Source organism: Clarias gariepinus, chromosome 5 (assembly GCF_024256425.1).
Source record: "Clarias gariepinus isolate MV-2021 ecotype Netherlands chromosome 5, CGAR_prim_01v2, whole genome shotgun sequence".
Lineage (NCBI taxonomy): Eukaryota > Metazoa > Chordata > Actinopteri > Siluriformes > Clariidae > Clarias > Clarias gariepinus.
Window position 1 is genome coordinate 38532661 of NC_071104.1, and position 24634 is coordinate 38557294.

The following is a 24634-nucleotide window of genomic DNA, read 5'->3' on the forward strand; positions in this document are numbered from 1 at the left end:
CGGGCGCGAGAGAGCGCGAGAGAGAGAGCGAGCGCGCGAGCATCTGCCCTCTTAGACACCTTAAACCGGATTTATTGTCGTCTTTAATTCGTTTTTTTTTTTTGGGTGAGAGAGTGTGAGTCGAAGAGAAATATACTGTGTGTGCGAGAGAGAAAGAGTAAAATGTGTGAATGAGTGGTGTGTCTGAGAAATAGAGAGAGAGAGAGAGAGAGAGAGAGTGTGTGTGTGTGTGTGTGTGTGTGTGTGTGTGTGTGTGTGTGTGTGTGTGTGTGAGAGAGAGAGAGAGAGAGAGAGAGAGTGTGTGTGTGTGTGTGTGTGTGTGTGTGTGTGTAAGACAGAGATGTCCGCGGCAGGAGAGTGCGGCTTCTCCAGTGAGGAGGTGCTGAGCGCGCGCTTTCCGCTGCACCGCGCGTGCAGGGACGGGGATGTGCTCGCGCTCCACCAGCTCCTCCAGAGCGACACACACCGGAGCGAGCTGCTCACGGAGGACTCGTTCTACGGCTGGACTCCCGTACACTGGGCCGCTCACTTCGGCAGGGTATGTGTACACACACACACACACACACACACACACAGCTGTACACAGGCTAATGGAGAAGATGGCGCCCAGTTAGCATGACTAGCTACGCGCTAACGGTCGCCTCAGGACAGCGGCTAGGCTAATAACTGTTAGCATTCCCCTTATGTTATTAATACACATCACAGCCTCTCGTACATAGGATTTATATTTAACCATATTACACTTTCTGTGCAAAACAGAGACACAATTGTTGGTTAAATGCCGAATTGTTTGTTTATTTTTTCCCCCGGTTAGTACATCTTTATCACCAGTTTAATTAATTTATTTATTTACATACAGGTAGTGTTAGCACGCAGTTTAGGATTTGGTAGAAATAGTTTAAAGGTTAAAGCCAAAAGTAATCTGATTAGCTTTAATGTAGTCAGTGATATTATTATTTCTGGTTGATGACTACAAAAATGAACCCCCCCTTTTTTATTACTATTATTTTTATTATTTAAATAAACTGTAATTTCACATGGTATTGGTTTCCTCTGGATTGGTAGATAAATATATATTTTTTAAATGTACAAAAATCACCTAGTTCTTATCAAGGTTTTAAATCTGATGTCGTTTCATCTCATTACAGGTAATGTGAAACAGAGAGTTCAGAAAAGTTTACTGTTTGTTTACACAAAGTTGTCCTTCTTTGGTGGTCAGACAAATACACTCCCTGTTCGGTAATCAGAGAGTGAATCACAGATGAGAAATGGAAAAAGTAGATAAAAGGATAAAGATTAAGTTTTGTCTTAAAACCACTCCAGCGTGTTAAAATTCACTTATACCACTTCAGCGCTGTTATTTCAGCCAAAGTGAAAATATGAACTAATCCCAGTAAAAAATATTCAGTTTAGCTTTTCCGATTAATATCCTTAAAGAAAAACATAACAATAATCTTCTAATGCGCTACTGTCTCAATGTAAACAAACACCTGCACCAATGCAAAAAACAGGAACTTGGAGTTGCCAAGGTGTGGAGGAAGAGCAATTAACAGGCATGTAGACAAACCTGTGCGTAACCAAGGGAGCAGATTTAAATCTGTTTATTTACTCAACCTTTTTATGTGGTGCTGTAACATGGATAAGATAGATAGAACTCAGACAGATTGTAAAACAGTCTCACACTTGTATCATCATACAGATGGAGGTGTGTTGGTCCGTGGTTATAAATGTCACTCATTAACTACAGAGACATTCCTTGCACACAAAAAATTTTTTGGCAGTTTTTGTACTCTCATAAACATTATTAATGCATAAACTATTATTAATAATAATAATAATAATAATAATAAATATTATTTAATCATAATTCTTGGTTAGTTTTTCATGTTTAAGGAAACACTCTGGCAGCAGTGAAGTCGTGTTTACTTTTAGACAACCACATACTGGGCGTGGTGGGGTGTGTGTGTACATGGTTGTCTGTGTGAAACATTAAACATTAACTCAGACATCTTATCTCATTTGTTTTCGGTTGTTTTTATTTGCATGCTGCGTCTCTCGCTCCATGTCTGACTAATAGCGGCTGTGGTTTTCCCACAGCTGGAGTGCGTGATGCAGCTGGTGCAGGCGGGATGTGGCGTGAACGCCTCGACGTCACGTTTCGCGCAGACGCCGGCTCACATTGCAGCATTCGGAGGCCATCCGCAGTGCCTGATGTGGCTCCTGCAGGCCGGCGCTGACCTCAACGGGCAGGTGGGTCACCTGTAAACTCGCACCACGCTGTCTTTCATCAGGTGTTCAATAGTGTTCTGGAAACACTAAATCCTACCCCATCACTATAGTGCGTTATTACAGTGCGTAATAGCACTTGTTTCCTCCTCCATCACTTGTTTTCCTATCTTTGGGCTGTTGGATAGTAAACTGACCAACATTCAGTTTTTTCATTCTTCCATAAATCAACTTTCGGTCTCAGTGTATGGGCAGGGCGCTATCTCTCCATCTGCTCTATTTATGGCTCTGATTAAACAGTAGACCTTTGCTTAGGTTTCGTCCTTTAAATGTCAAAGGTAAATTCTCTTCCTCTTCCTTTCTCTCTCGCTCTCTCAGGACTACGTCGGAGAAACCCCCATTCACAAGGCGGCGCGTGCTGGTAGTGTTGAGTGTATTAAAGCTCTCCTGATTCACGGAGCGAAAGCTGAGTAAGTGTAAACTCATAACTGCTCCACAGTTTAATTTTTTTTAACTTTTGGTTGTTGTTTTTTTTTCCCCTTTTTTTTTTTTCCTTTTTTTTATTCTCTGCCCTCAGCATTCCTGAAAATATTCCACTGGTACTTTTTATTCACTCAGGACTCTTGTCGAAAAACACCTCAACATTTATGACCACAGTTATAATTCATGGGTAACTGTGAAAATAGGCTAGGTTGTTTACCTGATAACCTAAACAAAAACTTTTAGAGGTGAGCTAAGGTGAGCTACATGACCTAAAAAATGAGAAGATATCATAGATTCCGGGGTTTTTTGTTATTATTATTATTATTGTTGTTGTTGTTATAATATAGGCTACTATTATATTATTATATACTATTATAATAGCTTATATGCAGTGATGTACAATAGCCTTAGTCAGTTTATTTAATATTTATTTTTAAAACACATTTATCTAGAAACTTGTGCATCCTTAAGGCACCACAAAAAAAAACTTTTAGATTTCTTAGTATTAATACTAGGGGAACTAGACTAAAAATGTTTCTATATCAGTAAAAAAAAAAAAAAAATGTAAAGGGGGAAAAAAAAAGATCTAATCTTACTAAACAGTGTACCCGATCTTTGTTAAAGAAATTTATGGTTGTTTAACCAAATACTTTTGTTTACTGTTAACTGTTTCTTCTGTTTATTTAAAAAAATAATAATAATAATTAGATATAATAAATGTATTATTTTTAAGAATTATTATTATCATTATTAAGAAAATATGAATAGGCTAGTATACACGTTATACACGTTATACACGTTATTACAAAACCCAATTAAATATATAAATATATCACATATAGTATATTATAGTTTATATATTAAATAACTAGTTTATGTACATTACTGCAGTAAGTGATTTGTTTATATGTCAATAAAATATTTTTACAGCAAATGCCTAGTTTATGTAAATTATGTAGATATAGTATATTATGCAAAATCCTGTTTATAAAATGTATTATTAGAACAAATTCATACAGTATCGATATATGTACATCATTATCTTTATTGCAATAAATACCCAGTTTATATATGTGAAATATATTATTGCACAACAAACATTTCCACATTATGTATTTATTTACAGGTTTACTTATTTATTAGTATTACTACAGCTACAGTAAATACACAAACTGTCATGTTTTGCTTAATATTGACACCGCATGGCCTGTGAAATAGGATGTTATATATACAGTAAACATGTTATTTGTAATTAGTTGTAATTAGTGTATTTCATATTAAATTGATAAATAAAGTAAATTCTAGTTTTTAAATAAGCCAGAGATAAGTGTTTATTACAACGATCAACAGATATTTAATTTAGGTTGTATTGGCACCGGACTTGAAAGTCGATGGACCATTTATAAGTGATTCTATGACAGATGATGTACACATGCACAGGAGGCTTTTCGCTAAATGCTGAATGCATTTAGCGAAAATTCTTCTCTGATCAAGATTTCTGAACTATGTTTTTAACCACGGATGTATACGCAGGAAACCACAGGAATGTAACTACGAGATTGGACAAGATTTTCTCTAGCTTGTTAATTCGTAGCCACGTCTGTTTATTTACCAGTACACAAAAGTCACAGTTTGGTATGTACCTCAGTTTTAAAGTCAAGGTCCAGTATATTTTTGGTGTAGTGAAGTAAAAAAGACATTACAAATCTTTTAATGTCATAAATTAACTTGTGGAAATATAAACTCGTGCAAACTTGTAAACGGTGATAATCTGGCCACTACATGGAATGCACATGAAAACACTAATGTTTTTTTCCATACTAGGTGCAGAAAGTTAAAAGCTTGACTGTGATTCATCACAACGAGAATCAAAAACGTGAACTGAACGTGTGTATATGCGGAGTCAGCCCAAAAAATTATACACACTTTTGGGAAAATAAAATGAATATAAATATTTTAATACTAAATTTATTACTATATATATGACGATGTTATATTAATAGATTATACGTCATGCTATTTTTCTTTTAAGTGTGTATACATTGTTTTTGGCTGACGACAGTAAACTGCAATCTAGTTTTGGGTCATTTGGTAGCCTATTCAGCTTCGTGGATAAAAGTTTTGCTGTTCTGCGGAGTATGACTGTTTGTATATTTAACTGTAGGTTTAAATATGTTTATTTTAAACTTTTTCTCACAGTAAATGTATTTTTGACGAGAGTCCTTTTTGAATATTTGTCCAGATGGAGGAGTTTTGTTTTTTAAAAAAAAAATCTCTGTGATGGTCAAATGTTTATCTAAATTGGAAAGTGTGATTGCTTTAATCTTGTTTGTTCTGATGTCGTCATGTGCTGAGGAAATGTTACTCTACTTTTCTTTTTGTTTTTTAATATTTTTTTTGTTTGTTTATTTTAATGTTGGTAAGTATGTTTTCATGATGAAGCTGCAGAAAGAAATGCACATTTCCTCATGGTTTCAAAATACAGATGCTTTTCTAGGGCGTCAGAGAGTCCTTTACACTGTTGAGAGATGCAAAATAGGTTATAAATTAATTGTTTTAAAGGTCATGTGGTAGAAAATTTCCAAAATCCCCAAAAATTGGACAACATTATTAATATTTGTGAGAAAGAGTCGTTCTACTGTAGTATATAGAGAATATAAGGTCGAAGGGAAATTAAAAAAAAATTAAATAGGACAATTTAATTATGACTACTGTAGTAGTATTTTAGCAAATTTAAGCTTCCTAACTTGAAATATGTTATATTTTTGCCTGCGCATGAGCTCTGGATCAAGAAGTAATAGGTTTTAGGAAGGCGTGCTGGGTATATATAAAATTAATTATGTAAGGGCGATATCTTCTTGCAGAACCTGATTTATCATTACGATACTTCAGTGTATTTCCACAAGGCATCCATTACCTGACACTGAAACATTATAGACACACGCCTGTTTACTGTAGATATTTTTTATGCCTTGTACATAACTTGGGATCACTGTATACAGGTTTCTGACTGTTTTGTATCTCTTCACAATGAGAAATGACCAAACACTCCTGTACTGCTGTTGGATTTTTCTGTATCTGCTGCTTCACAGAAACGTATATACTGACTGAAGGAAAAAGTTTTAGCTTGTGAATTTCTTTTGTTTTAAGCTGTAACTTTTCTTTTGCATGTTAAAATGGTTCACCTAAATTTAAATGTTAATGTTAAATAACTCTATGAACATGTTAAACCTGTATGAAAAAATTTCTACACTGATATAACATGTTTAATTAGACACTTTCTTCAAAGATCAAAACGTAAACCTAACTGCTAGATGTATAACAGAAAAAAAAATTGATGTAAATAAAATACACAAAAATATATACTTTTAAATTTATTGTTTACGGTTAATTAATTCTAAAAGACTGTACAGCCAAATAAATGTGTGTTTATGGTCCAAATTGAAATAGTTACTTACATTTGCCAAGTAAAAATGTCAATTTTTTGTTGTAAGAGAGATAAATAGTATATTTGACATAAAATGTAATTTTAAATAAATTGTTAAATTTGCCTGTTAAACCCAAATTTCAATCTATAGATGCAGAAGTAAACTTAAACTATAATTTTACAACTATGTTTTGTGCAAACTATCTACACTTAGTATGTTTATTCTTGTAATTGTATTATGATATTACTTTCTTATGTAAGTTTTGAAAATTAGTTTATTTGGTCGAACGAAAATGGTTGTTACATTTACAAAAGAAAAATAAATTATGTTGTAGAAGATAAAAAATGTTTAATATGCATTTCTTAAGCTGCTAATCCCCATTTTCAACATTAAAATTTAAGAAAACAATACACAAACTATAATATTACGACTCACACTTTGTACAGTAAACTGTTTTTATTATTTAATTTTGTTTTTTAAATTGTGCTAATTCAGTAACTTTAGCTATCAACATCAACAAAAAAAAATTGAGTCTAATACTTTAGTTCAATCAAACTACTGGTTAAAGAAGTATCTTAGTTGTTTCTCCTTTACCTACAATATAATAAACCAGATATATCACAACAGAAGGAATAAATATTTGTGATGATAAAGAAAAGAAAGCACTTTGTTCAGGGTGTACGTTGTTCTTTTTTCTATGAGTATTCTGTGAAGCAGCAGGTATGTGCTAATCTTAAAAAATATTATCTGCTCAGTAAACTAAAAACTTTAAAAAAATTTCTGACTTTGACTCTGAATGCCAAAAGGTTGTAATTTACAATCATTTTAATTAAAATCTCTTGAGGATTTTTTTATATTTAATTAGGGATTAGGTATAAATTGAAGTTAAAGATCAGGTGAGATTAGGTATAAGTTGATAAAGTTGAAGTTTCGCCTGGTAACTCAAATAAGGACAATTCCGATCTAATGATTTTTGGTTACTGCTAAATATATCTCTAAGAAATATTTTTATTTCTACTTCACACTACACTGGATTTAAGGTACTTAAATCTTGATATTGGATTGACCTGCCTGCAAAATTACCAATTTTCTGCTTTTTAAAATATTAAATACATACATCACCTGAAACTTGATTATAGTATGTTATGATTATAATTTCAGCATGATTAACCGAAGTCAAGGACATTTTGTTAGGAAGCTTTTATTTTGCTCCATATCAAGCAACATGGCATTCAGACTCATTGTTTATTCACAATCTCTACTTTTAAATCAGTATCTTATAAAATGCTACTTCTGTTGTTGAAGCCATGCTGAAATGTGCCTGCGCTCTCTGTAGCAGCTTGACAGGATTTGTTAAGAGTTGTGTTTGTAATTGCTGTATGACTGTATATTTTAGTAGTACTAGTAGGGTTGCTGCAGGTTAAGGCAGAACTGAAGATTGTTGTAAGTATGTTTTCCTGTGACAGGTTTAGAACTTGATAAGCACTCAAGTCAGGGAGTACCTCAAGTATTAGAGTAAATGTACAGCACCAGGTAGGCACTGGAGGAAAAAGGGCTCTTTTTGTTTAATTCCTTATAATATTACAATTCAAATTTTGGAGATTTTTTTTGTATGATGTAGTACAATATAAGGAAGAAGCAAACATAAATTTTAACAACATAAATTTGAGCCACACACCTCAGACAGACTAGAAAATAGACACAAAACATTAAAACTTCTGTACTTAAACTCAGTATCATAATCGTTTTCAAGTATTGATAGCAGTGTATTAATATTCTGAATTATAAATAAAATTTTAGTTTTTTTATCTTTAGAAACCATATGTTAAATATTAAACAAATATAACCAGATATTTCTATTAACCAGTAAGAATGCTAACTGCATTATAAACTAAATAATTTCATCTTTATATGAATTTCAAATGATTAATAAAAACTAAAATCAAATGTTTCTTTATAGAGTTAAGTCCATAAGTATGAAGTATTTATAATATTTAATACTTGGATGCAAATGCTTTCCACTGAATGACTGCCTAAACTCTGGACCTCATGGACATCAGCAAGAGTTTCCTCCCTTAAGCTTCTTTACCACAAGTTTTTTTTTTTTTTTTTTACTGCAGATGCAGTTGATGCTTGTCTTTCTTTGGATCTTCCTGCCCTTCCCTTTTTGTGTTCTGGCCGGGTGACTGACTCAGCCCTTTAAGAACGTTCAGTCACTTCGTCTTTGATTGCTTTCATGAAATGTCTGAGACTATTATCGATCTGTAACGTGACATGCTGTCTTATCAATTTTGCAGCATTTGAATCTGGGAGTTCTTTATACTTCAGAATTTCTCCTGCTGCTCCTATCAGCAGTAATTTTAACAAAATCTGGAACAAAAGTATAACAATGAATCAGAATATTTTTACGATTGCAGTATGAGTAGATATCATGAAGACATCGTATCGGATGGTTCCTGATTGATTCCCGTTCCATAACACTGCTTCCATCATGTTTGATGCTGTGGTACCTTTTCTTCTCTATATTCTTCTTCAACCATCATTTTCTTAAATGAATTTTCCCAAAAGTACTAAAGTGGATTCTTAAGAACCAAAAAAAATTGTTTTTTTTTTTACACCACCAGTGGTGTGCATCATGAAGTGGTATCTCGACTGTGGATTTGGATATTGATTCTCCGTCCTCCTCTAGAGTGTGCTTAACCTGACTAGATGTTGTGAAGGTGTTTTTCTTCATCAAGGAATGAATACTTTACTCACACAGTGTAGTTGTCCTTTGTGGTCTCCAATGCCTTTTTTGTTGCTGTGTTCACCAGTGGATTCTTTCTTTTTAAGAAAGCTGTTGATTTGGCCGCCTTAAGTTCGCTCTCACAAATAAGTCAGTTTTAGAAAATACATTTAGTCATTTGGCAGACGCTCTTATCCAGAGCGGCTTACATTTTTATCTCAGTACACATCTGAGCAGTTGAGGGTTAAGGGCCTTCCTCAAGGGCCCAACAGTGGCAACTTGGTGGTTGTGGGGTTTGAACCTGGGATCTTCCAAACCGTAGTCCAATGCTTTAACCACTGAGCTACCGCTGACCCTGTAATACAAATAAAAGTGATGATTCTAAAGAGGACGACTTTCCGTTGCATCAAGAACTTTTGGACTACAAAAGGAGAGCTCCCATGAACAGCTACTACATGCAAATTTAACACTTGAGTCAATGCCAGAACTTTTATCTTCATTTGTCATAAAAAAATTTTTTTATTTGTAAACGGTTTCAGGTTTCCTAAATGTTTGTTTGTTTGTTTTTAAAGGTTGGCAGTTTATACTTCAGTCACATCATGATGGCTTCGTTTTAAAATCGAATACTTATGGATTTAACTGCCTGCAGTTACATATACAAGTTTTATTTATTAAGGATGACCGTTATTATTTAAAGAGTCATGTTAACGTTTTTAAACTAACTGTTTTAGCATTACTATTCATATCCTTTTAAAGGGTTTAAAGTAACAAAATAAAAAAAAATAATTTAAAATGTTTCCTTTAAAAAAAAAAATAAAAATAAGTAAAAATTATGAACATAAAAATAATAAATAAGAATAATTGAGTACTAGGTAGAAATAATATGAGGGCTTTCATAGCAACTGGATATTTAATCTTTGCAAAGGCCAGGGAGTCTAAAGACTTGGTGAAATTAGGCAACTTTCACTTTTTTTGAGGAACATTTCATCAGGTTGTCTTCCATGTTTGTGGTTGAATCGCTTCTGAATGAACTTGTTGAGAACGTGAGCCTTTGAAGAGGTGAAGACGTGAATCACTCCATGGAAGGAATTTAACTTCTTTTATATTAATATCATTATATTAACTTTTAAAAAGCAACTTTATGCTTAATTGTTCTTTACTTACATTTACACATTAACTGGAGAAACATTTGTCCATGTATGTAAGCAGCCAAGAGGTAATTCTTGCAATTAATAAAAAATATCTTTCACTGGAGTGAAGCCAACGGATTTGTTCTTCTTTATGTTCCTTTTTAATTTCTAAGAAACATTCTTACGTGGTGGAAAGCCACCGGTCACAAATCTATTGATTCTCAGGCTACCTTATTACAACTTGGATTTTACAGAACAACAGCTTCTATTCCTTGCAACATTCCTTAAAGAGGAGCTCCTCACATATTTTAGAAATCTGTCTTGTCCAGCTCAGATATTTCTGGTCTGAGTGTATAAAAGAACAATGGAAGGCTTTCTTCTTCATGACTCAAAAAAAAAAAAAAAAAAACACAACACAACACCAACATAAAAAAATAAGCTGTTTTTAACTTACCAATCCAATGTTCCACTCCTTTGGGGTATCCTGATTCCTGGATCTTATCCTTCCAGATAACCTCTTTCACTTGTTTTGTCTTGCAAATTTATTTATGTAATCACTTCCTGCTTGTTGTCTTAATTATGTTGCCAGACCTTTTGCAGTAAGTTGAAGCTCCAGATCAAATGTTCAGTTGCATTTACTATAAATAATACTAGTAAGTGAAATTTGAATAATTGTAATGCTGCACATCAGGTAATAATAACTTCATAGTTACATTATTAAAAATATCTGATGCAAGGAAACACTAGAAAACATTAATTTATTTATAATAAAAAATATCCTAGCACACTCAAAGTTAAAAGTAACACCATGTGTTGAATGTGTGTATGTATATATTTCCTAAAATAATGCAATTTAGCATAAATATGAATTCATTATTTAAAAAATGTAAATAACAGTATGAAGAAATGTTTTCTTTCTATGAGCCCTTCATCCTCCAGGTAAAAAGTTGAGAAATGTTTTAGCGAAAGTATTAGGGGTAAGGAACAACCTCAGAACTGTACAACTGTGCCTTAACTCTAATTTAACCTGTCTTCTTTATATTATTTTTTACAATTATTTTTAATGAAACTTTTTTTTTGCGTAGAGGTTTATTTTTTTTATTTTGTTTAGAAAGAAAAAAAATGTCATCTGCAGTTTTTTTATTATTATTAATAATTCAATGATGGAAAAACAATTACAAACATGTTGTTTTGTTAATGTTGTCACTTTTATCCTTAGGAAAGTGACAGTTACAGTCAAACCCTGCAGATTGAACTAATTTCATATTGTTAATTGTTGCCAACAAAAAAAAGAATAAAAAAGAAAAGTTTAGAGAAAATCTACACATCTCAATGTTTTACAGCCACTGAATTCGAAATGACTTGACTTTTTCAAGTAATCCTAGAAAAGGGGGAGAGCATTCCATATAGACACTGCTGACTCACTCCAAGTTCCCTCAGCGAAACTGCACTGTTGTGGCATTAGGAGTGTTCTCACTATCGCTCCCTTCAGTATCTACACTCTGGCAAACTGTTGAGGTATTTCTTGCGGTGATTGGTTTTACTGATAGGAAGTTTTTTGTGCATAGACAAGTTTCAAAAAAACAAGACTTTTTGAATTTAGATGTAGATTGTTTTAGTCCTGCATGCTTTGCTAAATTTATGCCCAAAGCTGTTTATTTTTTTATGATTATTCTTTGTATTTGTATTTTTTTATTTTTTTATTTTTTTAATCTGGAAACTAACCATAGGTCTTTTTAAGTGTAGAACAGGTCTAATCAGTTCGCCTTGTCACGTTCCAGAATAAAAAGCATGGTTTAAAAGATGCTGTTAGGTCTAAGATGTGTAAGGCAAAAATTATAATGGCAGGAAGTTTCTCTGAATAGTGAAGGGAAATATTTTAGAGAAGGAAAAAAAACGAATGCATCCATCATAAGTCAACTTCATTCAGTTCTCTCATTTTTTTGTAGTTACTAAATTGAATTTTTTTTAAACATCTGAACTAGGTGGGTCTCTAAATTCTGGAGTATATTTTATAGTATAGTTGAAAAAGGTTAATTTTCTGTAAAAACGAACAAAAACCCTATTAATATAAATAAAAAACAATAGGCTAAAAACATTTCCCAATAGAAACTGAAATCCTCAGAAATTAGTATAAATATTACTACAATGTTATACCAGACTGAATTTTCTAAAATGTCTCTCCTAGATAATACATTTAAATTTGTTCGGATGTATATTTTCTCACATGTAAAACAAAGCAAAAAAGTTAAGTTAGTTTAGTTAAAAAGTATGTGTATATTATGTATATGTATGTATACCTATTTGCTGTCCTGTATTTTACTTAAACTATTTAACAGACATTAGTTATTTGAATCTATTATGAACAGATTTAAACAAATGGCTGTCCCTGGGCCGTTTTCCCCCCTACGTTAATTTATGAACATATTACCAGATCTTTCTTAAGTTTATGTACAAGCTAAACCAATTAGATAACATACAAACATTTTTATATGCATCTACTATAGAAATACTTCTACATAAAATGTGTGTTGCACTTAAGTAACACTTTAGAAAATTGGATCTTTAATCAGTAACTTTTAAAAGGTGTACATTTTTAACATTGTTTAATAATAAGTGTAGGTAACTGCGTCTTTTAGAATTTGGTGCAATTAATTGAGGTTTAAATTTCTCTCTATGTCCACTTTGTATTATTAAATAGTAAGTTAAATTGTTGTATACAACAATAGTACATATTACATACAAACCTACCTACCCACAAACTTCAGAATTTTATAGTTTTAATGCAGTAATGTCAAGATTCTTAACTTTACATTTTCATTACTACAATGAATACTTGGATTACAGTGGAAATTAGTTTTATAATCGACCTAAACATTTTAAAGTAAAATAATATCTGCAGTTAATATTGGACTATAATATAGAAAAATAAACATGCAACCAATTTTAAACTTTTTACTCAGTATTTCAGGTAAAATTAAAGATGTGTTAATCAGTAGTACATATGTAGTACTTAATCTGAGTGAGGATGTCTGTCTAAAAGCAAAAGCAATTTTTAGCAGAAGATGACAGAAATCTGAGAATCAAATAGCATTGATCAGTTAAAAGGATCATGATGGGAATGACAATTTGGTGCAGTAATTAAAATAAACACATTTGTATGTGCAAGTAGAGGTCTTTAGTAATATATATTTATGTAGTTTTTTTTTTGTAGTAAAAATGTTTCTGGAAGTTGTTAATGTGGATGATTAGTATAAGCACATGAGTAATGGTCTGAAGCAAATCATCTTTAAAATGAGTTTAACCACTTTAGATTTAATTTATTTAAGAAAACAATTATTGCCAATGTTTGCAGCAAAATAGCTCAATAAAAAAAAGCATACAATGTTAAGTTGTATGTTTCTTACCGCTGATTATGTAATTAAACAAAAAGAAAATGAAAACAAACCTAAAAATCTGCTTATTTTGTTTGTTTGTAGATTTGGTAGTGTTTAGTGAACAAGATTTATGATTAAAAACTATTTATGTTTAGGTTAATTATATATATATTTTTCTCAATAATGATTTGTATTATTTTATCATGACTCCAAAATTGAAAAAGTATAAAGCTTATAGTTATTATTTAACCACTATTCTGTGAATTATTTTGGACTTGGTTGAAAAACTCTAACGGTATAAATTCTTATAATTTATTTTACTGTGTGCACTTATGAAGTCACAATTATACAGTTTTAAATGTTAAGTTAAAAAGAAACAGCTGGACCTGTCTTGCACAGCACATGTTGATTTTTAACAAGGAAAACTAGCTATGGTTTTCCTTTATGCACATGTTTTTTCAGATTTCTCACATCAACAAATCTGCCTTTAAATGAAACCCACCTTGCTAAATTCTACATCTTTTAAAGTAAAGTTAGTGTTTTTTTTAATGTGGTGATCCTCTTCAATCGTGTGGACGCATTCGTTTTTTAATTTATATATATATATAATTCTTATCTCATAAGATGTTTTGGGGATCGAGTGGGAAAAGTCTTAACAAGTGAACAATGTTTGTTTTAATTTCTATTCAAAATGTTTTGTGTTAGATATTTGATTTCATGATGCATTTGAGTGTTGAATGTGTGTGCAGTGGTTTTAGAAAGACAGATATTTTAAAGAATGATAAAAAAAAGAACTGTATTTGGATGGATAAACTCATGAATGAGCAAACTTTTATCAAACAAAAAAAAAAGTTAGCGAGTTGCCACACTTTGTGGTTGCGCTTCACAGACAAGAAAAAGCCCTGCAATAAATAGGTCTTCAGTGAATAATAATTTAATATTTATTAAAACTATTCATTTCTTAGTTTCTAATACAGTGGGGCAAAAAAGTATTTAGTCAGTACATCATAGGTACATCATACCTCAACTATGAGAGACAAAATAATAAGAAAAAAAAAACAGAAAATCACCTTAGAGGATTTTTAAAGAACTTATTTGCAAAATATGGTGGAAAATAAGTGTTTGTTCAATAACAAAATTCAATCTTGACGTTTGTTGGCAAGGACAGAGGTTAAACGTTTCAGTCTTCACAAGGTTTTTACACACTGTTGCTGGTATTTTGGCCCATTCCTGTTGATGTTTTGGTGCTGTCGTTGGGCGACACGGACTTTCAACTTCCTCCAAAGATTTTCTATGGGGTTGAGATCTGGAGACTGGCTAGGCCACTCCAGGACCTTTAAATGCTGCTTACGAAGCCACTCCTTCGTTGCCCGGGTGGTGTATTTGGGATCATTGTCATGCTGAAAGACCCAGCCACGTTTTATCTTCAATGCCCTTGCTGATGTATCATGAGATTTTGAGTGAAAACCTCCTTCCATGTCCCCATTCTTTCTTTTCTGTACATGGATCAGAAAAACAGCTCCAAAGCATGATGTTTTCACCCCCATGCTTCACAGTAGGTATGGTGTTCTTTGGATGCAACTCATTCTTTCTCCTCCAAACACAAAGTTCTATTTTGATTTCATCTGACCATATGACATTCTCCCAATCCTCTTCTGGATCATCCAAATGCTCTCTAGCAAACTCCAGACGGGCCTGGACATGTACTGCCTTAAGCAGCGGGACACGTCTTTGAGTCCCTGGCGGCGCAGTGTGTTACTGATGGTAGCCTTTGTTACTTTGGTCCCAGCTCTCTGCAGGTCATTCACTAGGTCCCTCTGTGTGGTTCTGGGATTTTTGCTCACAGTTCTTGTGATCTTTCTGACCCCACAGGGTGAGATCTTGTGTGGAGCCCCAGATCGAGGAAGATTATCAGTGGTCTTGTATGTCGTCCATTTTCTAATAATTGCTCCCACAGTTGATTTCTTCATACCAAGCTGCTTACCTATTGCAGATTCAGTCTTCCCAGCCTGGTGCAGGTCTACAATTTTGTTTCTGGTGTCCTTTGACAGCTCTTCGGTCTTGGCCATAGTGGAGTTTGAAGTGTGACTGTTTTAAGTTGTTAACCGATGTCTTTTATACTGATAATGAGTTCAAAAAGATGCCGTTAATACAAGTAACGAGTGGAGGACAGAGGAGCCTCTTAAAGACATTACAGGTCTGTAAAAGCCAGGATTCTTGCTTGTTTGTAGGTAACCAAATACTTATTTTTCACCATAATTTGCAAATAAATTCTTTAAAAATCCTACAATGTCATTTTCTGTGTTTTTTTTTTTTTTTTTTTTTGTCTCCTATTGTTGAGGTATACCCATGATGAAAATTACAGGCCTCTCTCATTTTCTTTAAGTGGGAGAACTTGCACAATGGGTGGCTGAAAAAATCCTTTTTTTCTGCCCCACTGTATACAGAGACCATTCATTTTTGTCTTCTACAAAATACTGATGCTTTCATATGTAGGTGTTGGAACAATTAAACTTTTGTACTCTCACATGAAAACATGCAGCACATGAACAGGAAGTGATAGACAGAATACACACACTTAAGGAAAAAAAACTTCTATAAATATTTAAATACTTAATGTATTGCAATATGTTGTATATTTATATAATATATGATTAATATTATTTTAATATACAATGTTTGTATATTATTTTAATATAGTTATATCTTTTCCTGAAGTGTATGCAAATTTTTATACAGTGTGTCCAGAAAACAGAAAAAATACATCACAACTAGAATCAGGCCATGTACCGTGATGCTTTTGTGTGGAAATTTGTGTACTACAACATGGACTGCAATTTTTTTTGTTTTATTTAAATGTTTGGATCACACATCAGAAGGCAGTACGTTTGGAATTTTAACAACGCAGCGTACAGATATTTACTGTACTTTTAAGCAAAGCTAGTGTCCTCTAATAAAACTACTCGAGTTAAATACAGATACATTAAACATGTACTTGGGTACAGTAATGAAGTACATGTACTCAACTTCCATCTCTAAATGTGTTAATAAATATTGCCAAATGTTTTCTCAATAAAATTAATTATTTGAATATTAATTTGTACATTTTATGGATATTGCAGCTGAAATCACAATCGCAATATTTGTACATTCTGATTAAAGTAATCAGAATGCATTTTTTATTATAATTATTAAATTGTGCCACTTTAATTGTAAATTTTTACATTTTCTAATAATTCTGTGAACATCTAAATAATGCAATTGAACTTGATTTAATTATTGCAGCTAGTCAATTTAAAAAGAATAAATGAAAAATTATCATTGCTATTTTACAGCAAAAAGAACAAAAATTACCAGCGGGTCAATAATTGTTTAGGCACTGTATATTAATCAATAATGATCTCGGGTCATTTCTTTAAATAAATGACCCGAGATCATATTCGTAAAACTTAAAAGATAGAATCTATGGCTCATTATTATTTATGTTAAATACTTTTTACTTTTTTTTATATAATTTTTTTAATTTAAAAAATTACATGATTTAAATTATATGCACCTTTTAAAAAAAAAAAATTTTATTTAGCACAATTTTGTCTACTACATGATGAAGATGATTTAAAATACATTTGATATAAATAATTGAGCACAATAAGGTTAAAAAGGAATTCTGTCAATATAACATGTGATATATAAAATTAGTACAGATTCATAAAAAATTTAAAACAAAAGGATAAGTTAAATTCAAATAAATAAAAAGGTCTGTGATGCGTAATCAAATAAGTGTGATGTTTATGGCTCTATTGTGGATTGGGAAGCAGTGAACTAACCAGGAGTCACTGAATGTTGGGGTAAGTGCAAAAACTATACAGTTTGTTCATTCATGTTCTTTCATTTGTTTCATGACTGCAACAGAAGGTAAGAGTTTTATTTGTTATAGGCCTGAACCATGTTTGTTCCTGTGACCATGTTCTAGATGTCTCATTGTTCTAAAGGACAGAAAAATCCTATAATAAGTAATAATTTTACTTGAACATTTTAAACTTATTCTTGTCTTTAATTTTTTTTTTCACTTGTGATACTTCTGAAGTTTTTTAAGGTTTCTCCTTATGCTTCAGCATTCTCAAAAAAAAAAAAAAATTTGAAACACTTTATACGAAGCATCCATGGATATTTTTTTACATTTATTAAGTCACTTCTGAGGAGAAATCTTTGTTCAAGATATGACTTCCTATTCCTTTCCACTTCACTTCCATTCCACTTTAAAGTCCACCTAGAAGCAGGCATTAATTTTCTACACATGTGCAATTACAGCACACCACACACACACAGCCACAATTTTCGCGATAAAGCAACACAAGTTAATTCTATACAAGTGAGGCACCACCTTGTGAAGAAATTCTGTACATTTGTCTTGTGTGATACTTCGGACCAGTCCATTTCCTTCATGTGGTCCTTCACTGTTTAAGTTCCACAATTCACAACTTTAGTTCCTCATTCTGTCACCCATTAACTATCATGGCAACTCTGGGCACAAGGTGGGATACACCCTGGACGAGGAGCAAGTTTACCGCACAAACTTGTTAGTCTAATGTTGGAGGAAACCAGAGTACCTGGGGGAAACCCACCAAGGAGAGCATGCAAACTCCATAGCCACACAAAAGGGGAGACTCAAACTCTTAAACCTAGGGTAAATCAGTGCTGGTTTACAAAGACGACTTCATTCAGGCCTTTAGAAGAAATTCAGCTTAATGTGCAGCATCTTGGATAAACCTTATCCAATATCCGTCTTTGTTTCTCGTCTTGGGGGACATTTGACATTTACAGCATTTGGCACATGCCCTTATCCAGAGCAACATCTTATTAGATTTAACATAATTTCTTAAAATTTAAGATTAAGGGCTTTGCTCTGGGCCCAGCAGTGGCAACTTGGTGGTGGTTAAACCTTGGACCTTCTGATCCAGTATCCCAACACCTTAACAATTGAGCTGCTCCTGCTCCATGTTAAAGACGTCCTCTTTGTTCATACGTCCATATTTTCATGACACAAATTGCACTGGATTTGTCTTTCACACAGTACTTACACTGAAGAAACAAAGTCTATTCTCCTTATCTTTTTCTTCTGTATTTTTAAATAACTTGATCCTCTGCTTCACCGCTCTTTTGATTTTGACTTGTACATGGTTTCAGGCCGTTCTAAACGTCTTCTGTTGCAGTCAAAACTCTTTATTTGTTTAAAATTATTTTCAATACATGTTTTAACTTGTTGGTCAGGAAAGACAGAAAGGTTTTGTGTATGTGTGAGTGTGTGAATGATTGAGCCATCTTTACATTAGATCAGAAGCACTAACACACAAATTTTATCATTGCGCAGCTTGAGGAACGCTAGTGGACTGACCGGCGCTGACCTAGCCCATGGCCAGGGCTTCGCAGAGTGCGCTCAAGTGCTGTCCAATGCCCAAAATCAGCAGCAGCTCAGACATTTTAATGGCTTCCTCAACGGCACACCCAGTAGAAAGCGCTCGCTCGACTGCATCGAGTCGAGTCAGTTCAAAAAGGCCAGAACCAGCGGTAGGTTTGAGGAATGTTATGTTGTTTTGTATGTATTGAGGTCTGGGAAAACCATTCGCGAAGCAAATTTGAGGGTTTTTATGATTTTGAAAATTGTCTTATCACCTTTTTTTCTATAGTGCATCCATCATAAAATGTCTTAAGTCTGTTATGTGTTTGGGGCAGGGGGGATTGGGAGGTAATGAGTCGGCCTCACTGGTTTCAGTGAATCAGTCCAGAAGCACGATGATAGAAAATGTCTGTCTTGTAAAACTGTCCTGAGGGTGAATAATCCTAATTTAGAAAAATTCTCAACAAAACAGAATTTACAGTCCAATAAAGCTCTGAGACGAAATAGTGTCTGGGATTCCCCTCGCAATTTAAAGGCGCGGAGACAGGTGTGAGATTTTTTTTTTTTTTTTTTTTTTTTTTAGCCACATTTACAGTTTTTGGCCACATGATGGCAGTGACTGATTTAGCCAAGTGGATTGGTATACTTTATACATTGTATATTTGTGTCAAAGGCGTATAAGACTCACCTTGTAGGACTTAAGAACAAATTCGACTTACAAACGTGATCCTGAAACAGAACTTGTTTGTAAGTCGGAGACTCCCTGTATTAACAACTGAATTACAGGAAAAGTTTTGGACACTCCTCGAGATTATTGTCATTTGGCCCTCGTCAGTGTCCCTCATCCTTACTCATGCCCATTTTTCCTGCTTTTAACACATCAACTTTGAATGTTACTCATCAACTATTCACCGGCTGCCTAATATATCCCACTCAATGACTGGTGACGTTTAATGAGACAATCGACGATGTTCACATCACCAGTTTTAATGTTGTGGATGATTTGTGTATATCACCCCCCTCTCCCCACCAGTGGCGTGTCTTGTGGTAAACTCAGTTTGTCAACAAAGTGTGTCTTTTTGCACACTTTTATTTTTCCCAACAGAGAATAAAAAGGCAGGATTTATTTGTTTGGAAAGGGCTGTAACTCTTTGGTTTTGTGAAACTCAGGGCTTAATGTTGGCATTTAAAGTTTTGGTTCTGCCACAATAGGTTTTCCCAGACCACGAGATTTTTATACACATATAACTTTTTATCTTTTATTTTTACATGTGTTAATTATCCGTGCTTACTCCATGTTCGACTGCAGATCTTGATCTTCACATGAAGCTGATGAACGGCTTTGGCGGAGAGAACCTGATGGACATGGCCCAGGCGGAGCTCGGACCAGCACTGAGCGGCACCACAGGTGGGAATGGATCCATAACTGGGTCGTTTGCTAACACCGGCATGGCGGAGCAGGACGAGGGCCTGCGGATGGAGGATTCCTCCACCCCGGCTCCTAAAGAGATGGAGATCTTCACCGTGGCTTCGATGCAGATCCCCTGCCGCTGCACTAACTCCTACGCCTACCTGTAGTTGCCTTACCTGTGCTTGTGTAGTGGGAGTTCATAGGGGCTCAGTGTGTGTGTGTGTGTGTGTGTGTGTGTGTTAGAGAGAGGGGGGGGGAATAATGGTTTGTTCTGATTCTCATTTGTTTTTCTTTCTCACAGTAGATCCAAGCAACGCGATTTAATACACACACAAAAGTCACGTCCCACGTGTCCTTCAGAAGCGTAGTTTTCTTTTTACATTTAAGTATCACATGATTTCACACTGTTAGAGCAAGTTAATGAGATTTTATGTACACATTTGTCACTTACACACACACACACACACTGATTTAATGAAGCTTTAAAAGAAAGTGATTCTAAAACACCTGTACATTATCACAAAAGAGACTAATTGTTCACTTGGAATAAAAGTAATGGCACCCCTCCTCCCCCCAAAAAGACCCTCACACCTGCTGCAATAGATGAAGTGTTACATAAAAAAACGTAAACAATATAAAACTAGGGTGTCGATGAGGATAAAAGTCATAGCACCCTAAAATAAATTGTGTTAAAAATTGAAACAAATAAATAAATAATAATCCGTGAGTGAGAGCAGATTAATAAATGAGGCTCAGGGGTTAAAATTAACATTTTGTATCCGTAGACCGGATTACCATTTCTATTTTGTATTTGGTTTTTGCACAATAATTTCCCTGAATTGAATTAAATTGCTTCTCCGCCCCACCCCGCCCTAGAGTCTCTTCATTTAGCTTTAACGTGATCTTTTTCTTAAATTCTATCTTTACGTATAGTAGTCAACAAATGCAGCTTTTTGTTTATATATATATACACTTCTGTTTATATTTACAGGATTTTTAATCCTTTGATCTTGACTTATCTTGTGTTCTGTATTTTTTTCTCTGTTCTTTCTTTTTACAAATGTGTATGTAAGACTATATGATTATACATACAGTATGTACATGGGAAATGTATGGGTTTTATAGCTTTAGACATTTAATTCACATATATATATATATATATATATAATATGTGTACATAAAGAACTGACACACCGGAGTTGTTACACAATATATTCATTTTGCAATAATAGACCTGAGCATGAAGTTAAAGCTGGTAGATAATAGACACGTCTTCAGTGCATGGCTGGTAGTTTTGAGGAAGAGGAAGCGCTCTGCTGTAATGTATGTGTTTAATATCGATGCACTCTGTTTTTATCATTAAACATCTCAGTCTGATGTGGGGTGTGTTCCGAGTCTGTGTTTCTTCAATATAACTTAATTGTCAAGAGAAATATGAAAGGGATTTGCTTTACTAATCCTCTTCTGTTCCGCAAACTAACAACATCCTGTCGACGCTCAAAGAGATTATGAATCTTTAAATCCTTAAAAAATCATCATGCTTACTTAAACCTAGGCACCTGGCTTCGTGCTGCTCTCATGCTTGAGTTAAAAATCTAGTCAGAACTGACTGACCGAACGAATAATGCTCTGAGCGCCGATTGAGAAATTCTCAGGAAATTCTTGTGCAAAAACAAACTCACCCATAAAAGGCTTAAATGGTAAATATTATTTTTTCCCCCCAACATCAGGAAACACTGGTTTGAACGAGAGAGAGAATGTGGGCGTGTCTTTACAACTCGGTGGATTCGGAGACAAGACGGAGAGCATGGAGGACGATACCTCAGTCTGTGCCGAGGAGCGCTACGACCACACGTTCTTCCACACCATGCACCTCTTCCACGGGTCCTAAAGAGACAGACAAATGCATGTCGTCTGCTTTTAGTTAAAGAGTCAGCTTGCACCTGATAACTTGTGACGAATCATCCTTACCCATTGTATAGATCAGTCCATAAGTTTTGGAACAAAGACAGTTTTTCGTGGTGTTTGGCCTCTCCACACCGGAGACCAAAGCCTTTCATCTTTAATACAAGCCGCTTAACAGAACTGTGGCTTTAAACATTTAGGAACTACAGCCATTTTCATAAACATGTGCGTGTCCATCATTTTGTGGGGCTCATAAATAATGGAACGAATTACAAAAGGCTTGCCGTTGTACACTTTGATCATTTGCAGTCAACGACTGCCTGAACCCATGGACATGCTCAAATGCCATCCCTCAGGATGCAAAAACTTACCTCTGTTCCAAAATGTATGGATCTTTTTTTAGAGGTGTGTGTATCTACATTACATTTACAGCATTTGGCAGACACCCTTATCCAGAGCGACTTGCATTTTATTAAATCTCACTATACATCTGAGGGTTTGGAGTCCAACAGTGGCAACTTTCTGATGCTGTGGTTTAAACCTGTGACCTTCTGGCCAGTAATCCAACACCTTAACCACTGCGCGCTACCCCTAATATATGATTAAAAGCCCGTCTTGAGAACGAGTAGATCACTCAGTAAATATAGTCACTGTTTGTAAGATGTATTCAGCTTATTGAATCATTTGGGGAAAAAAAGATTTTTGTGGAGACGTGAAATAAAATACGGCAAATGCTTTTTGTGGACTGTGAAGGTACAATGAAATAATTATCCAGACCTATAACGGTTATGTTTTCTGTTTACAACTTGATCTGATTGAAGTCATGCCATAAACAAAAAATATGGAAAATTATGTAAAGAACATCAAAAACCTGATAATCACCTCAAACTCTACCCCCATCAAAAAGTCTTCGTTCTTTGTTTGCTTGCGGCTCTTTTTTCTTTTTTTCATGTTACCAAGTACAGTCTGTCCTTTAGAAATGCTTGAGAATTACACTGCCCGCCCAATAAATAAATACATAAATAAAACGATGCACACTCTTAAGATTAAATTCGTTGACCTTCAGACCTTTACGTTTGATTACCGCACATACTCTGTGGTGTCCAGGTCATGTGTGAAAATGTTTTCTCTTTCACATTCTTGAGTCCTGGAACATCCCTGTTCCATTAGGGAAGAAAAAACCCTCCATAGATGTGATCCTCTGGTGATTCAGTACATTCAGGTGGTCAGCTGACTTCATTTTATTGCCCCATAACGTTACTGAGTCTCGACCTGAGTAACTGATCAACCCCAGATCATAACACTGTCTCCAGAGGCTTGTACAGTGGACATGATGCATGATGGGAGCATCGCTTCATGAGCTTTCCTTCTTACCCTGACACGCCCATCACTCTGGAATAGGGACTCATCAGGTCACATGACCTTTTTCCCTTCGCTCCAAAGTCCAGTCTTTATGCTCTTTTGAAGCCTTTTTCCCAATTAGCTTTACTGATAAGTGGTTTTCTTAAGGCTGCTGCACAGATGTTTAGTCCCAATCCTGAGTTCTCTTCATATTGAGTGTGTGTGTGTGTGTGTGGAAATGCTCTAACTTTTACTATTAAACTGAGCTCAGATTTTTATTATTGTTATTTTTTTTACCATGTGACTTCACCAAGAGTTTAAGTCATCTCTATTCACTAGCACACTTTTTGGATAAGCCTGGTAGTCTATGGATGCATCTTTCCTCCTGAGAATGTCCCGACGAGCGCTACACACTTCCATGCAGACTCAGGCTCCATCACATGTAGTGTTTCTTTCCAACACGTCAGTATAAATGACATCGTGTATTACAGTCCTGTCGCTTTGCTGTGGAATTGTGTTCCTCTGTGTGTTTTAACCAAATAAAGATCTTTTTCGCTCTATCAGACCGCTCCTGTATTTATATTCACGTGTCGCGCAGTCTGAGTAAACGTCATTCCACGTGTACAGACAGAACATGATGGATCAGAACAGTTCTGTTCGAACATCGTTAGAGTTTAAGTCAGTACTTATTTGCTCAGTCCTGTGTTTGTGTGTAATGGTTTCTGACTCATTATGTTTCTCAGTAATGAAGGGTGTCGTCTAAATAATGACACAAACACACCACAAGAGTTTCTAAAACCTTCTCAACTTCCTGTTTTCAACACCTGAATCAGCTGCCCCTCACTACCCCCCCCTCCGTTTCCTCTCTCTGTCTCCCACTCTTCTTCTCTGTCGCCTTTTCTTTGTCTTTTCCTGTCCCTGTATATTCGTTTCCCTCTGTCTCCCTTCTTTTCTGTCTCCCTCTCTCTCTGTCTTCCCATCTTTTATATTCTTTCTTATTCTCCTTTTGTTTTTTTTTCCTTCCTCATCGTTTTCCTCTTCCTTTCCCCCTATTTTTTCTGTCCCTTTTTCGTTCTTCCAACTCTGTCTCCCTTTTTCTGTCCAGGTCCCCCTCTCTGTCTTTCTTATCTCTCTCTGACTCCCTCTCTCTCTCCCTCGTTTCCCCCTTTCCCCCGTCTCTCTCCTTCTTTCCTATTCTCCCTGTCTTTTT

The 24634-nt window shown here is 34.7% G+C and overlaps 1 protein-coding gene across 2 annotated transcripts; it reads left to right on the forward strand.

The window, feature by feature from the left end:
- Positions 1-308: 308 nt before the first annotated feature.
- LOC128523782 (ankyrin repeat domain-containing protein 10-like) lies at positions 309-23984 on the forward strand. 2 transcript variants are annotated; one of them, XM_053495910.1, is made up of 6 exons: positions 309-538; positions 2098-2250; positions 2605-2696; positions 18741-18937; positions 20077-20175; positions 21909-23984. In XM_053495910.1, exons 1-6 carry the CDS (start codon positions 341-343, stop codon positions 22067-22069), a joined length of 900 nt encoding a protein of 299 aa, XP_053351885.1. In that variant the 5' UTR covers positions 309-340; the 3' UTR covers positions 22070-23984. The 2 variants fall into 2 exon arrangements, with proteins under 2 accessions (XP_053351885.1, XP_053351884.1); XM_053495909.1 differs by lacking the exon at positions 21909-23984 and having other exon boundaries at positions 20077-21555.
- The last annotated feature ends 650 nt before the right edge of the window (positions 23985-24634 follow it).